We start from the raw sequence: 17,511 nt of genomic DNA, 5'->3' as shown, positions 1-17,511 counted from the left end.
TTGATGAGATTTCAGTTAAAGAATAAGCTTTTTCTAATGGTTCCATTCTTGAATGTGAATAGATAAACTGGAATATCTGAGACATAAGGGAGGTAGAGATCGAAAATCCAGAATGTCTTGCAAAAATCAATTGGGCGTTTTTCTTGCTATCTGGCTTACACCTGTAAAGCGAACCACTTTCCAGACACAGATAGCAGAATAAAGGGAGAGCAGAGCCTTTTTCCTCCCTCATCAGCATGCCTGGATGACATCCTGCAGGTCCCTGACTGCTATCATGCTGGTGGCTGGCAGGTCTTGTCATCTGGCATTTCCTGACAACACACTCTGTTGCCTTTAGTGATGAGGTCTAAGATGCTGAGGCCAGGAGCTACCTGAGGAACTGCCAGTAGAGTCACAAGGCACAGAACTCAGAAGAGCCAGAAGCAAGACCATGGATACCTGGAACATGAATCTGGAGAAGACAGACTTTGTATGACAGAAAAATAAGTATAGTCAGGAGTGCATCTCTAATGATGGGTATTAACAGTGGAAAATTGGCTTATGCGTTTTAGGAAATAAAATCACCATTAACTTCTTCAATCTGACAAATGTGTACTTTAACTTCTTTATATTTCATTTTTCCTTTCCTTACTCTTTCCATTGTTTTATTAATTATATTCTTATTTTTAATTTTTCTATTGGTTACCCTGATTTTTACATCCATAAATTTTAAATAGTCCCTTTTATTCCTTACTTTTATTTCTTACCTCTCCTACATGTTGCCTATTCCAATATTTTTAAATAACTAAAGATGGTAACATTTATATTCTGTCACTACAGTAGAAAAAAATCTTCTCTGCTTTGGCCACTAGTTGCTTCTATGAATTGACACTTGAATGAATGATTCTCTGCCATTTTCAAAATATTCCAAATTTCAAAGTCCAAAGTCCAATGGACTTTTTAGATTAGGTATTTGCTCAAAACCATGCTACCTTAAGTATGTGCATGTCTTCATAGACTTTTCACATTTCCCCCCTTGCAGTTGCCAATTGCCTTTCTTTTTCATGTTAAAGAAACATAAAGGAACCATATGTTTTGCTTATTTCTAAGGTCATCTTATTCTATTTGTTAAAGAAAATTCACATTTTTGTTGAAGACATTTTTCTTTGAGTCCCATAATTTGTACAAGTTGCTCTAGGTCTTCTGCTGAATACCTATCATAGAAATCTTTTCAAATTATTTACATTTTGGGTCCAGATATGTGCTGGATTCAGGCCCTCTTGTTTCTAGAATATTTTTCCCCACCCCCTAGAACATAATTTCAAAAACTTTTTGGAAAGGATCTGTGGAAGGTAAAATTTCTAAGTCTTCCCTATATTAGAAAATGTCTTTGTCTTCATGCATGATTGATTATTTGTCAGAATACAGAATTATAGGTTCAAAGCCATGTTGCCTTCAGAATTTTAAAGATGTTATATTGTTTTTAGCATTCATCGTTGCTGGTAAAAAAGAAAAATTGAGGTTAACCTGATTTATTATACTTTCGTAGGTAATTCTTTCTTCTTCTTGGAAACTTTTAAGATCTTTTCTTTTTCCTTGGGGTCCTGAATATTCATGATGATGTGATTCTTTTTATTAATCAACCTTACCACTAAGTTGGCCCTGTTAGACTTTTTTACTCAGAAAGTTCCTTTTATGATTGCTTAAAATTATTCCCTTTTACCATTTCCTCTTTCTAGAACTCCTATAGTTAAGTATTTGGCTTCTTGGACTGATCTCTGTATTTTTTAACTTTCTCATATTTCCAGCTTTTTTTTTTTTTTTACTTTACTTTTTAGAATATTTTATTTTTTATTCCAGTTAAAGAATTAAATTCATTTTTACTTGGCAATCTCTTTTAATTTCCATGAACTCTTTCCTGCTCTGATTGTTTCTTTTTCATAATTATATGTTCGTTTTCTTATATCTCTGAGACTATTAATTAAAATGTCTATTAAATTCCCTTCTGATCTCTGAATTATTGCTGTTGATGCTATCAGTTCACCCCAAGTGTGATCCTTAGTCATCAATTTATGATCCTAGGGCTAGGTTAATGTGTATCGCTAGATGGCACGGATTCTTGTGACAGATACAGAGGTCTAGTTCTTCGGTAGGCCTTCTCCCTTGACTCTCAGGCTTCATTCACTTTCAGATGCCTGAGAAGGAAGTGGGCAGTCTCTGGCCCATCCTAGACCTTTACTCTGTGAGAACTAATAACCATTCTAGAAGTTTTCGCTCTTCCCAGACATTTCAATCTCCTTACAGAAAAGTTATTGGTTTTTGGCTTGGGAATAAATGCTATTACTGCACACAAGGAGAGGATGTGCCAACTCAGGTAACTATTTAGAAGGATGTCCTTCATCACCTGATGCCTGCCCAATTTTCTACTTCTACTCTTATATGAATTGACTTTGAGCTTAAAATCTTTCTGGAAACTGCTGGAAGAGTAGTTTCCACCTGTTCCAGCTTTCTCATCAGTGTTTCCTGGACTTAGCTGCCACCACCCTGACTTATAAGTATGATCCTGGAGAATAGAGTTAAATGTCTGGTCAACTACTTCTCATTCCCTCTTGTACTTATTTACTGCCCTTACAGTTGGATATGGAATGATTAGGTAGAGATAAATATGCTTGACTCACTGACTTGAATAAAAACTCTAACACAGGTCTTCTGACCAGTCTTCATACCCTTATACCTAGGATATGGATGTCATATTTAGCTCTTTTACTTATTAGGTGTGTATCCTTAGAAGAGCCATCTCATTTCTTTGTGTCCCAAATTTCTTAATGATTATTTAGGGAGAATGAGAAATATATATATATATGAGTAAACCCTACATTTAGTTCATATCATGGATACCTTACAGTTCTTTATTTTAAATTCCAATGGGAACATTTTTAATTTACTTTCTGGCCTTATTTACTGTTGTTATTTTTGGATCAGAAGTGTCCATTGGCACAAGCTATATCTCTTTCTCTGAAAGATTACTATGAAGAGCTGACTTATTTTTGTTGCATAGAATATTAGGATCTAGAAAAAGTCATTTAGAATTAAAAAAAACCCTGCAGATCATTAGGTGGGTAATATGACTTGAAGAGCTATATGAATAAGACCCAACAAAAAAAGAGGAATTGAATAATTTAAGAATTAACAAAAGATAATTTCACTTAGACATTGTAGCCAAAACATTAACCTAAATAGCATGTTTAATTAAATCACCAGGAAACTAGAAGTGTGAGATCATTATTATCTATTTTAAGACAGATTACAGTGTTCACATTAGACAGTTATTTTGTCTGACAGAATATATCTTGTTATTATTTTTCCTTCTCTAGCAATTAAAAAAGTATGATTTTGGATATATTATGTAACATCTCTGAACTTTATTTTCCTCCTCTATAAAATGAGAAAAGTACTTACTCTTTTATAAGATTATTTGGATAAAATGAGTCAATGTAGGTAGTTTCTTTGTACTGGTTCCTTGAGAAGGGACCGTCCTATCCCATTTAGAAATGGTCATATTAAAAGAGGTGATATGAGGAACACTGGAGATGTGTTTGATAAAACAAACTGTCCTCTTGTTATAAAACTGAAATAAAATGTAGCTCAGACTTATTCCAGTAAAGGAAAACCACAAAATAAGACATTAAGTCAGCTACCTCTGCAACAGCAGCAGACTCAAAATATATTTTTCAGGGAAACAATCATCTATTATCAAACTCTAAATTCCAATAATTTTAAGATGTGCTACATTTAACTTTGAAAAAATATCACCTTCAGGAGCCCCAAAATATAAAGATTGTATTTGTGGATGGAGAATAGACATCCCTTCTGATTGACCTTACTTACTTAATTTTAAATCTATTAGTTCTCTTTTTTTAAAATCAAACTTGTTATCTTTTTTCACACAAAATGTAAAGATCTTCCCAAGGAAGGTGTGACCTGATTTCCAAAAAACCTTCCAAGAACAAGAAGCCAGACAGATGGAAGATGTTTGTCGCTATGTAAAGTTTTGGCAGGCTTCTCTGGACACGTCTGCTGCAAAGTAGCATGGGGGAGGAGAACACTTTCTTTACGTCAGACTGTTGTCAAACTCTTATAGATGTTCTAGAGGAGATCAGACTGTGTTCTTAGCTCTCCTGTCCTTCTTGTAGTTAGGGCTTGAGCTACATGATAGAGATTCTGGGAGTTTTTATGTGAACAATGTCTTCTGAGGACGAGAGGCCTCAAGTGTGGACATTACCCAAAGATGGCGTTAAGTCATTGAAATATAAATCTAGACTTTTTTCTATCGTGAGATGGCAACAGAAATAGAACTGCTCATCTTCCCCTTTAAAAATATCTCTTCTTTTCTTTGATCCTACCACATTTACAACTAACCTGCGAAGTGTGCTCTTCTATTCATATGCCATTTGTGTGCAAACAATTTTAATTACATAATTGCTACATATCTCATTATTTTGCTTACTTTTTATTCACCCAACTCTGTTTTAAATATCTTTTCATGTTGGTACATACACAACCAGGCCGCTTCTCTATTGCTTAAAGTACTCTACTGCCACATGGAATACACAAACTATCCAGTCCCAAGGATGGACACCCAGACTGTCTTCAACTTCCTGCCATTACAATAACACTATAGTAAGCTTATATGTCCCTTCATGACTTGAATGAGAATTTCTTCAAAAGATATAAACCAGAGCAGGATTTCTGGGTCACAAGGAGTAGTAAATATAATGTTATAAAATATTACAAGATTGCTCTCTAGGCAGGCTGGATCAGTCCACGTACCCATCAGCAAGCAGGGCAGAAGAACTCCTATGGCCTCACATTCCTGCCAACACTTGGCATTATACAGCTTTCTCATTTTTTTTTTTTGCCAGTTTTATGAACGTAGTCTCCCCTTATCTTTGGGGAATATGTTCCAAGACCTCCAGTGGACACCCAAAACCATAGATGGTACCAAACCCTATATATTGTTTTTTCCCTATATGCACATACCTATGACAGTTTAATTTGTAAATTATGCACAGTAATAGATTAGCAACAATAACTCATAATAAAATAAAACAATTACAACAATATATTGTAATAAAAATTACGTGAATGTGGTGTAGCTCTCAAAATATTTTATTGTATGGTACTCACCTATCTTGTGATGATGTGAGATAAAATACTTGTGATGAGATGAAGTGAGGTGAATGAGACATAAATAAAATAGGTTTACTTAAATATAAGCACTGCAGTACTTCAACAGTCAATCTGATAAGTGAGATGGCTATCAAGTGACTAAAAGGCAGGGAGCATATATGGCATGAATACACTGGACAAAAGGATGATTCGTGTCCGCGGAGGGAGTGGGATGGCACGAGATTTCATCACACTACTCAGAACGGCGTGCAATTTAAAACTTATAAATTATTTCTGGAATTTCCCATTTACTATTTTCGGTTGGTGGCTGACCACCAGTAACAGAAACCAAGGAAGGCGAAACTGGATAAGAGGGACTACTGTAAAACGATATCTCACTATTGTTTTAATTTGCATTTCTCTGATAGTGAATGAGCTTAAGCATCCCTTCATGTGCTTATAGTAAGCCTGTTGGTTTTATTATTCTGTAAACTGCTTGTTTATATCCTTTGTCCATTTCCTGTCGATACCTATATTTTTGTTGATTGCAAGAGATCCTGGTGTATTCTAGATATTTCCTTCTTAGTTTTACATACCGCAGTATTACCTAATCTGTCATTTTTCAGTTATTTGTCTACATATTTTCCCTCGAACAGATTATTAAAAAAGTCTAATTTTATTTACTCAAGCAAAATTTTGCCTTATAGTTTAAGCTTTTGGGTTTCATTTAAGAAGGTTTCAATACCTTGTCACAAAAATACTCATGTTATAAACCACTAACTTTAAAGTTTTACCTCTCACAGTCAGGTCTTTAATATCTGGAGTTCGTCTTTATATATGGTATTAGATAGGGATCCATTTATTATTTTTATTCAGTTAGTGAGCCAGGTTCCCAACACTATCATCCTTATCCTACATATAAGTTCCTTACATGCATATGTAGTGTCTCTGAGCTCTCTATTTTGTTAATTGCTTTCCACGTCTGTTTTCCTATCAATACTATTATGTTTTACTGCCATGGTTGGGTAGTATGTCTTAACATTTGCTTGGGCAAGGCCTACCTCTTTTTCCTTGTTTTTCATATCTGACCTTTATTATTCTACTTAAAGTAAGCTGTCAAGTTTCTAAAAATCCATACAGAATTTGGATTGGTTCTGCATTAAATTTATAGCTTAATTTGATGAGAATTAGCATTTTTAATATAGTAAATTATTCCTTTTCAGAGCATGGGCTGTCTCTTTATTTATTCAGATCATTTATTTTTTCCTTCATGAGAGTTTCAAATGTCCCATTGAGGTTTTGTGTATTCTTGATTAACTACTAGAAAATTTATGGGTTCTGTTGCTATTTTAAGTGGTATCTTTTTAGTTTTAATTATTCTTGTTGGAGATTGTTGGTGTAGAGAAATGCTATTGATTTTTATATGTTGATCACTAGATCCATCAACCTTCTGGAACTTTCTTATTCTTATATTTGTCGATTTTATAGCTAGATAAATCATCTACAAATAATGATAATCTTCTGCTCTTCACATCTCTTTTTTACTGTATAGAATTAGCCATGACTTTTAGTACTATGTTAAATAGCATCAGTAATAGTAAGCATTCTTGACTTAAGGGGACTATTTTAAAGAAAAAGTTTATTCTTTAAGTATAATGTTGATAGAGGCAAGCTTTACCGAGTTAAAAAAGTTTCCTTCTATTTCTGGTTTACCATTCAAAAATTAGAGGTGTTGCAACTTCATAAAATGCCTCTTTATATTGATTAATCATATAATTTCCTCATTTCTTGTATCAATGCTGTGAATTTCAATGATTTATTTCCTATGTTAAAATATTCTTTCATTCCTGAGATATAATGCAATGGCTCATGGCGTATAATTATCTTAATATATTTTAACATTTGTTTAGATAATAGTTCCTCCAGGATTCTTGGATCTACAGGCATAGTAAAAATGAGAGTACATTTTGTATTGTTTGCTTGTGTTTTGGAATCAAAATCACATAAAATGAATTGGATAGTTTTTGTTTTTTCTTGGTTTTACAGACTTGTAAAAATATGAGAACTAACTGCTTCTTAAAAGTTTGGGATGTAGGCCTGAAGCTTTTCGGTGAAGTGAATAATTTAAATTTTTTATACTATTGTCCAATTTAAGTTTTTTATTTCTCTTGGGGCAAATTTGCCATTTTATATTTTTATCAATTTATCCTTTTAATATCTTTCTTCTAGTTCTTACAAGTTTGTTACAGGATAATCATAATACTGTTTCTTTAAACATTCCTTTCTATCTTTTCATTCTTTTATTTATTTGCCTATTTTCTGTTGAACATTTTCTCTTTAATTCTCGAGTTTCTCTTATTTATCTTTTCAAAGAACTTTAGTTTTTTTAGAATTAAAACATTTTTAAATATTCTGAAATAATTTTAGACTTTCATAAGATTAGTAAAGATAGTCCAGAAAGTTCCCATATACCCTTCGCCCAGCTTCCTGTAACAGTAACGGTTTAACCATGGTAAAATAATCAAAATAAAGAACTAATATTACATTATTAACTAAACTACATATTTTATTCAGATTTCCTAAGTTTTTCCACTAATGTCTCATTTCTCTTCCAGGACCCAAAATAGGACACCATATATTATTGGCTGAATTGTTTTCCCCAAAACTCCTATGTCGAAGTCCTAATCCCTAATATTTAGAATGTGACTGTATTTGGAGACAGGATCTTTAAAGAAGTAATTCAGTTAAAATTAGGTAATTAGGATGGGTCTTAATTCAATATGACTCGTGTCCTTATAAGAAGAAATTAGGACACGGACAAGCAAAAAGGAAAGACCATGTAAAGACACAAAGAGAAAATGGCCATCTACAAGCCAGGCAAAGAGGCCACAAAAGAAACCAACCCTGCCGATGTCTTGATGTTGCACTTCTAGACTCCTGAAGTATGAGAAAATAAACTTCTGTTGTTTAAATTTCTCAGTCTGTGGTACTTTGTTCTGGCAGCCATAGCAAACTCATATCTGGTTGCTATGTTTCCTTAGTCTCCTCAGACCTATGACAGTTTGTCTCTCCTTATCTTTCAAAGATACTCTCTTATGTTATTAACTATCAGTTAACAATTTTGAAGAGTGCTGGTATTTTGTTGAATGTCTCTCAATTTGAATTTGTCTGATGATTTCTCATGATTAGACTGAGGTTGTGGACATTTTGGAAGAATACAGTAGAGGGGAACCACCTTTCTCATTGTATCATATCACAGAGTACATAGTATCAATATGTTTTATTACTGAAGTTGACCTTAATCTCTTGGTTAATGTAGTGTTTGCAGAGGAATTGCACTTTAATGTTACTATTTTTCCCTCTCCATACTTAATTCCAAGTGAATTACTAAATTAAGCCCACGTTTGAGGGGAGGTGAAGTAGCTTCTTCCTGGAGAGAGTAATATCGAAGACATTTGGATAATGTTCAGTCCATTACAGTAATGAATGACTGTTTCGGGGAGATGCTTTGAGGTTATTCAAACATCCTGTTTCTTCTTAAAGTTTTTCCCACTAATTTTAGGATTTATCAGCAGGTCTTGTCTGTAACAATTACTAATGTGGTATTCTAATGATGATTTTCTATTTTCTTTATTCCTTCTAAATTTATCAATTGGAATTTTTCCTTTCTTCCTTATTTATTTACTTAAGTATGGACTTACGGATATTTATTTTTTGGGCTGAACCTAAAATTATCATTTTTATTTTGTTGCTTAAATTGCTCCAACTTGGGCATTTGGGAACTCTCTTGACTCATGTTTCCTTCTGACATGCTCTTGTCCATATTTTCTGAAGATGATGCTTTATGTTTATCTTACATTTTCCCTACCCCATTTCTCTAAGGAGACCTTGTTTATTTTACCGGAGAATGGTATTTAGACATGAAGACAAGGATACTAAGTATGTTGGCTAAAAACTAATTTTTGATTTTATTTTTTTCTCCATGATTTTGTTGTTCTTCATTTCACTGACTTCTGCCTCTACCTTTGTTATTCATTCATTCTGAATCTTTGTTATTTTCTCTGGAGCTTCATCACCTCCACCTTCGTGAAGTAAATATTTTGGTTTTTAAAAAATCTTGTTTCCTGATAAATGTACAGTATTTAAAGCAACATAATTTCCTTCTAATCTTATTTTATCTATGTTCCAAAATATTTTTTTTACTTGTAGTGTTTTCGCTGCCACTCAATTTAAAGTAATTATTAATTTCTTTTTTTAACCTAAGGGTTATGTAGGAATTTGCTTTTATTTTCCAAACATGAGATGTATTTAGCTATTTTTTTTTAAGAATTCAATTTAAAATTTAATTCATTTGACTAAAGGATATAGTACATATGACATTGATCCTTTGGAATTTGAGGTTCCCTCTGAAATATAATCTCTGGGTTACTTTTGGTAAATATTTAGTAAATATTCTGTACATGTTAAAATAGAAAGTGAATCATCTGTCAAGTAAAGAGCTTCTACCTATGCTATTTACTGAAAAATGTTGTGGGTTTTCTATGAATCTTACTTGATTTCATTCTATTAAAAGCCACATTTACAAATCTCTTTAAGATAGGCAGTTTCCTATCTTGGGCCCTGTGGCTACTGTGCAATAAAGCCTCGAGCATCTTAGAATCCTACTGTTTAACAGGAAGGGTCTATGAAATATAACCATAAGACCATTTGAAATCCTTTAGTTAAGCTGGAAGGAGTTGAGTTACTGCCTTAGATATTGCTGAGGTTTTAACAAAGCATTTTGTAGACTAACCCTATTCTTTGTCATTAAGCCATTTCCTATTTTGAGAATCTGTTCCTAGAAGAGACTGGAGATGTGAACAGTTTTATTTTCAAATCCTGGCTCTTTAATCCTTCCTCTAAATTTTACTCAAAAACTAAGCAGCTCCACAGCGGTATTATTCACAATAGCAACTCAGTGCCCATCAACAAAAGAATGAATGAATAAAATATGGTATATACATACAATATAATATTCCATTAGAAAAGGAGGAAATTCTGACACATGCTACCCACATGGATGAACCATGAGGATATTAAACCGAGTGAAATACATGGATGAACTCTGAGGATATTAAACTAAGTGAAATAAGCTAGCCACGAAAATACAAAATTACATGATTACACTTATATGTAGTACCTAAAGCTGTCAAATTCTTAGAGATAGAAATTAGAATGGTGATTCTAATCCAAAAGCTGGGCGGAGTGGGGAATGGTAAATTGTTGTTTAATAGGTATAGTTGTAAGAGGAAAAGTTTTGAAGATAGGTTATATAACAATATGACTGTACTTAACACTACTGAACTGTACACTTAAAAATGGTTAAGATGGTAAATTTTGTGTGATATATACAATATTTTACCACAACTAAAAAATTTAAAGAGGCAAAAGCAGATCCTTCTTTAGCCCATGTCACCCTTTTTGTATTCTATCATAGTCGGCTAGAAAAAGCCAGGTAGTACTCTCTGTATTTTGCCTAGAAAATTCCTTAGCTAGATCCACAAATTCATTTGTTCACAGGTGACAATGCTGCCAAACTTTCCATTTACTATGTAACAAAGGCCCCCTTTTCTTCTGCTTCCAATACCATTTTCCTCATTGACCTTCAAGAGTCAACAACATATTCCCACTTTTCTTAACCATCTCTTTGACGCCCTTCCAGCTTTTGCTGCTGCCTTGTCCCAAAGCTAGTTTCACAAGTTTTAGGTTTTCAGTATGTTGGCAACCCACTTCTAGGCACCAGATTCTGTTCTAGTTATCTGTTAGCAGTAAATGACTGATGATAGTTGGTCTATCAGCATTTGTTTTTATCACTTCTTTATTTCAGCATGTCTACTGACTATATGTGTTGTGATGGAGCAGGAATTATTGTCTAGGGTAACATGGGAAAGAAGCAAAAGCAGAATCTCAGAAACATTCCTTCAAACTATCTAGTCTTTCTTTCCATCACTCATATAAGTTCATGATAGTTTTCAGTTTACTTGAGTATTCTCAACCAACCAATCTCTCTCTCTCTCTCTCTCTCTCTCTCTCTCTCTCTCTCTGTTAGTTTAGTTTAGCTACTCCTTGCTTCTCTCTACCATCTGCAGTTTTTTCAAGGTTAACAATGGGAGTGGGCTGATATAGGAATTAAGGGAAAATGTAAAGACATGGCCCGTGAAATTTTAGTCTGGTGGGGAAAAAATCATAAGTAAAATATTATGGTGTACTAAGTGATATGAAGAAGCTAAGCACAGTGTATTATGGGGAGAATAAGGAAGTAGCTTCTAAATCAGACTTGGAGTTCATGGAAGGCTTTAGAAAGGGGTCAGGTAGGAATTATAATAGATAAGCACAGGTTAGGCAAAGAGACTTGGGGTATAAAGACAACTATAAAAGCATGATTTTATGAGAGCACACATTTTTAGAACCTATGGTTATTCTAAATGGTCTGGAACAAAAAAAAATGTATGCAGGAGAGTGGTTGGAAAAGTTAGAAGTAAGAAGGGCTTAAATATAATGTTATACCAAGGAACTTGGATTTTCATTCTTTTTTTTTTAAAAGCTTATTTTTAAATTTTTTATTTTTTTTTTAGGTGAGGCAACCCTTGGGTGACCTCACAGATTGTAAGGATCTTGTCAGCTTATAATCCCTTATTTTATAAAATTTTCTTAGTCCTACAGCACCTGGTCTTCCTAGGTTGTCTCCCATCCAAGTACTATCCAGGCCCGACCCTGCTTAGCTTCTGAGATCAGCTGGGATTGGGCTTGTTCATAGTAGCATGACTGTAGACTTTAGATTTTTATACTTTAGGAGAGTGGGAAATATTGGTTTTGAGCAAGTAATTGTCAGGAACAGATTCTATGTTTTGAAGATAGCAGTGTATGATGTTTAAACTCTAGAGTCCTGGAATGGGCACTAACAATGACTTCAGTGGTCGGCGTTTCTAGTAAAATGCAATATGAAGCTATTTTAAATGCAATGGTCTACTATAACTTGCTTCCATTATACTCTACACAGGCTGTGAATGTTTTTGGAAACCAGGTAAGGGAAAGTTCAGGATCATTTAATCTATGTTTAGTAATAGATATTAAAATTGTAGTCGTAGTTACTCCTGTATATAGCTAAGTTATTGCTAGCCATCTTGGTATAGAATGGCTTCTGGTAATAATCTTAGTAACTATCCAGCAGTTATAACTCAAAGATGTAGGGTCAAGGGTCACATTGTATTCATGATTTTGTATGTTTCTTAAAGAAGGATCCTAAACTGTGTAAGCTTCAGGACCTAATTACCTGAAGAAATGCTAGATAAATTAGTAAGCTATTATTAAAAACTTTTAGCCCCATGAACGATGAAGGTATGAACCAAGGCAGTGGTAGCAGAAAAGGAGAGAAAGGGCCAAGTTACAAGAAGCATGATGGCAGTACAATCTCGGGAACTTGGCAATTGTTTTGACTGGGGTGGGTGAGTTAAATAACAAACAAGTTATCTACTTGGATAATTGGGAGGATGGAAGCCCATTCCTGGAGAGCATTAGGTGAATTGCAAAATTGAGTGAAGGATGAATCTGTTTTGGGCGTGCTGCATTTCAGGCGTCAGAGAGGCAACTAGAGGAAAATGCTGGTCTGCAGCTCAGCTAAGCACTCAGGTATTTGGAAGTTATTATTTGGTACATTTTCAATTTTCTGGAAGCCACTTACCAGGCTTTTTTTGGCCCTCGCTTTTCTGCCATTTGTCTGCAAACCGGCAGCCACTCTCTTGCCCTTGGTGCTTCCCATTGGCACCCGCTCACCGGATGTGGGAGCGGCACTTCCGCCTCAGAGGCACGCGCTCAGGGACGCAGTGCGCAGGCGCGCCGGTACGCTCAGGCTGGTCTGCTAGGCGTGGGGGCGCGTGGGGGCGCGTGGGGGCGCGTGGGGGCGCGTGGGGGCGCGTGGGGGCGCGTGGGGGCGCGTGGGGGCGCGTGGGGGCGCGTGGGGGCGCGTGGGGGCGCGTGGGGGCGCGTGTCTCTGGGCCACCTTCAGCAGGATACTTTTCACCACAATGAGAATGTTCTCATCTCATGTAATCCTTCAAGCCACCAGTTTCCCCACAGGAAGTCAGCGTGCCTTCCCTAGGGCCTCATAGGTCTCCAAGCGCCCAGGCGGAGGCGCTAATGAGGATGAGTCAGCGCTGATTTCCCCGCTGGTGAAAGCACACCTGGTTACCTCGGGTGGTTTTGCACAAAGCCCAGAAAGCTTCGTGAGTTGAGTTTAAAGTCTGCCGTGACTTTCCGGTTCCTGTGTATGAACCTGGAATTAAGAAGGAAAACTCTCAGCAATTGAAATCTCAATTTCTTAAGCCAGTTTTCTCAGAGAAGCGACCATAACAATTGTAGCCTCCTGGAATCCCAAATTACCCATGTCCTTGAGGGAGCTGGAAGATTTTGAGTCTTCTATCTGGCAATGAAAAACTCAATGTAGCGGGATAGTTGAGGAAAACTTACCTCATTATTACTAAAATTGTGGAACAAATAGAAATGTTTATTTTTATTAGCTTACTACTTACAATTGCCTTCTAAATAAGACATTCATGGGAAAATACCAAAATCTTGTGGACAGTAGGAGTCCAGTGGGAAATTTATGTCACTGACGATGACTGTAGTCTAGAGTGTGATTACAAACCTGCTGTAATTATACCTTGAATGTTGATTTAGAAATCTCACTTATGCCAGGTTTATCCTGACCACTCCTTAAAAAAGAGTTCAACCTACCCATCTCCTATTCCTATTTACTTTACCTGCTTCAAGTTTTTTTTTTTTCTCTATAGCACTTTTTACTTTGTAATATATAGCATAATTATTTGTTATAGCCATTGTTTATTATTTGTCACAAATCAGAGTTAAGCTCCAGGAAGGCAGGAGTTTTTCCTGCTTACTAATGTATTTCAGGGGCCAAGAACAATTCTGGCCCATAGTAAGCATTCAGTATATATATATTGAATTAATGAAAGAATAAATATATTATTTTCCAAAGAGCATAAAGTAGAGCTCTAATAAGCTAACATGATTGACATAACCAATGTGGAACATAGTTCTATGGAAAGTCCTGGTAGCGAAGGCAATCAACAAGTCAACAAATGTTTATTGAATTTTTACTATACCCCAAGTTCCTCAGAACTTAACATTTGTTCTCCATTAAATATTCTGATACTTTAAAAAATGTGTTATACCTTTTGGTGTTACTTGGGGGCAGGGCCAATGTGGTTCACCTACATAGCAGCCCATAATGATATGTGCACACCAGACAATAAATGCTCATTGAAAGAGCAAAGCAGTGGACTGGGTTAGGGCATTAGGTTGCCTTGGAATCCAGTTATTTTTCACATGAGCATCTGTTTTGTGAAATTATAATCTACAATAGTAGGATTTTGCAAACTGAGGTCTTCTTTGAAGGATTTGCAAGTTTTCTATGATAATTTTTGGGTTTCCATTTCAGTGTTCATCTGAACAATCACTTTATACTGGGAGACCTACAGGGCTTTTTAAAGTCATTGCTATAGAAGATCAGAGGAAAGGGGTGCTAATTTTCTGATAATTCTCCTCCCTCCCTGATGCTCTTCCTCTCAACCTCATCATTCCAGCTCTGCAATGGAAATAGTAGAAAGAAATGAGATGAGGACTTTGTTTTGGCTTAATACTTGAATAGAATTACTGGAGAAGGTGTTATTTCAGTGAACTTTGCTATCATGTTTAGAGAAATACTGTCTGGAGTTCAGTCATTCAACAAACTGAGTACCTACTGTGTGCCAAGCATTGTATAGGGAGCGGAAGACAGTGAACAATACAGAGTTTCTGCCTTTGGGACTTACATAAAACTAATAACTTGTTGATTCTCTTCTATCGTCTTTCTCTTCAGTTGGTATACTTTAATTGAATATGAGTGGGCTATTTGAAACTTTTTAGTGCATTCGTTATGCCATTTTGTCCAATTTCCAGGATAGAATATAGAGTTAGAAACTGTAAAGGCTGAGATTAATTTGCTCTTTTTATCTTTCTCTGTTTTTAAGGGGTGTAATGAAAGTTGATATAAATCTTCAGAAAGTGGATATTGACCAATGTTCGAGTGATGGCTGGTTTTCAGGAACTCACAAATGTCACCTTAACAATTCCGAGGTAAGAGCTGAAATCAGAAGCTCAGAAATAGATTACTTTTGATATATTGTATTTATTTGTATGCGTAAGTGAACAAGAGACATATTACTGGGAAAAAAATCTATGCAGGTCTGAATGTTGCCAAATGAATTGAAAAAAGGAGTAAGAAATGAAATTTATACAAAATAACTTTTCATTTGAAGACCAAGAGAAGGCTGAAACTGAAATTATGTCTGAAGTTTGGCATTGGTCAAAGGCTGACCCTATTCTTCAAAAGGGGCTGGAAATTAAAATAGCAGTGAAGTTAAAAAACCTGTCCCAGAGGAGTCAACCAGATTATGCACATTTTAATGGAATATGATGCTTGTTAAAACCTCGATGTTATTTATTCAGACACACTGCCCTCTGCTAGAAAAGCAATAGAGAAAACATGGCAGGAAATTTTTGAAAACAAGGAGAAAACTGTATACAGAGACCTGGAAGGGAAATGTATGTATTTGTGTGTGTGTTTCCAATTTTCAACTTCTATCCATGCTATATTTTATGGGACTATGGTTGGTTAGGAACAGGCATGGAGAGCATTGCATCTGGCAATAAGACTGTCACTTCTTTTGTAATTTCAGAGAGGAAATGTGATGAAATTCTGATTTCATTTTCAGTAATCTATCTCTGGGGTCCCAAAATGTTAAGAAACAAATGTACAATGAAGTTCTTGTTCTTAAATACTTGGGCTCTCCCAACATTGCATTCATGAATTTGTAAAGAGAGTCAGCTTGATTTATTTAAAGTATAGGTGATAGTCCCATAAAGGTAGTAATCTATATTTTTATTTTAATTTTTTGACCCTTGTGAAAGATGGTTGTACACAATACAGTTTTAAGGTAAGGAATATTAAATCAGAGAGAAAATTAACAATAAGTAGTCATTTGTACCATTACACAAACAAAAAAGTGCACAGACATGTACATAGCTATACATGTATGTACATATGCCCATTACATGTTTCCCTTGTGAAACACCCCAATATCCTGTCAATTCACAGCCCACATACTTTCATACCCCCACCATTCCTTAAATAATCTGCAGTTTCCCGTATTGCCCTTTGTACTCCACAGACACCTCCATCTGCCCGCCTGCTCCCTACCACAATATCCCCCAACCCTTCCTCCCACTAAACTCCCTAGAACCCCCCCCTAATTCTTCACATACCTCTAAATCCATCACACATTTCCCACCATATCCCCATGACCCCCACTTCCTTAGTACCCTATGGGCATTCCTGAACATCCTCACACTCTCTCCCATGTTTTCTTATACCTTCACACATCCCTCACTTCCTCCACCGCCCCCCCCCCCCAAATGGGACCCAGTTATGCAAGGAAATGTTTCTTTCTTGTCAAGTCAAAAAACTTAAGATCCTCTTTCACCTCCTTTTTTTATTCTTTGAGTTTTGGACATTTCTGAATATCCACTTCCTTTGGATGATTCTGTTATTTCTAAAGATATGACTTTTAGTCACTGATCTGGTTTATGTCTTATGTCTCCATTCCAAAGGCTTATAGCCACTTAGCTTTGTCTTTTAGCCAGAGTGGAATTTTTTTTCTGCATGGGTATCATATTGTGAATATTGATCTGTATGTATTCATTTCTGTATAGCCTTGTTTCAGTGGTGCTCTTGGGTGGTTCAATAAGCAATCTGTTTAGAAACAAAGAGATATTTATTTTTCAGTTTGTTACAGTTGCTGCTATCCCCTAATAATCTTGGTGGAGTTTTTGCTTCCTTATAACACATCTATTTATTTGACTGGGTAGTCATATTGAAAGAATCACTTTCTCCTTTTGGAAGATTGATTTATTTTCATTGCATCAGGATTATTAACTTTCTGGGTGTTGTATTTTTTAAAAAGCTTTCAAATAAACTAAGTTATTTCAGGATAAAATATGATCCTCTATTCTGGTTAACAAAGATTAAGTTGAAATGTGCAATTTCGGGGGTTATATATGCGAGCATTATATTTATTTAATTCCTTTAGGAAAAACTTGAAAAATGTATCCTCTAAAACTACCAATAATTCAATGAATCTCATTTTAAAATGTCCCAGAAAGGTATTCAATAATAAAGAAATGCCATCACCAAACACTGAAATATCTATAAGACTTCGACTCTGGGTCCCTTCACCCCCTTTTTTTGCCTAGGTACTGGAGCTAGGA

At 35.4% G+C, this 17,511-nt stretch overlaps 1 protein-coding gene and 1 pseudogene across 1 annotated transcript in view; one reads left to right on the top strand and one right to left on the bottom strand.

The window, feature by feature from the left end:
• GPR158 (G protein-coupled receptor 158) overlaps positions 1 to 17,511 on the top strand; it is a 313,167-nt gene that overhangs the window by 12,813 nt on the left and 282,843 nt on the right. Inside the window, exon 2 of the mRNA XM_016124940.2 lies at positions 15,216 to 15,321. Coding sequence (XP_015980426.2) covers positions 15,216 to 15,321 — 106 coding nt within the window. The remainder of the gene's footprint in view (positions 1 to 15,215; positions 15,322 to 17,511) is intronic.
• LOC118609257 lies at positions 11,842 to 11,960 on the bottom strand (annotated as a pseudogene).

This window comes from Rousettus aegyptiacus, unplaced genomic scaffold (assembly GCF_014176215.1).
Source record: "Rousettus aegyptiacus isolate mRouAeg1 unplaced genomic scaffold, mRouAeg1.p scaffold_m13_p_10, whole genome shotgun sequence".
Lineage (NCBI taxonomy): Eukaryota > Metazoa > Chordata > Mammalia > Chiroptera > Pteropodidae > Rousettus > Rousettus aegyptiacus.
Note: the sequence above shows the minus strand (reverse complement) of the source record. Positions and strands in the feature narration are given on the sequence as shown.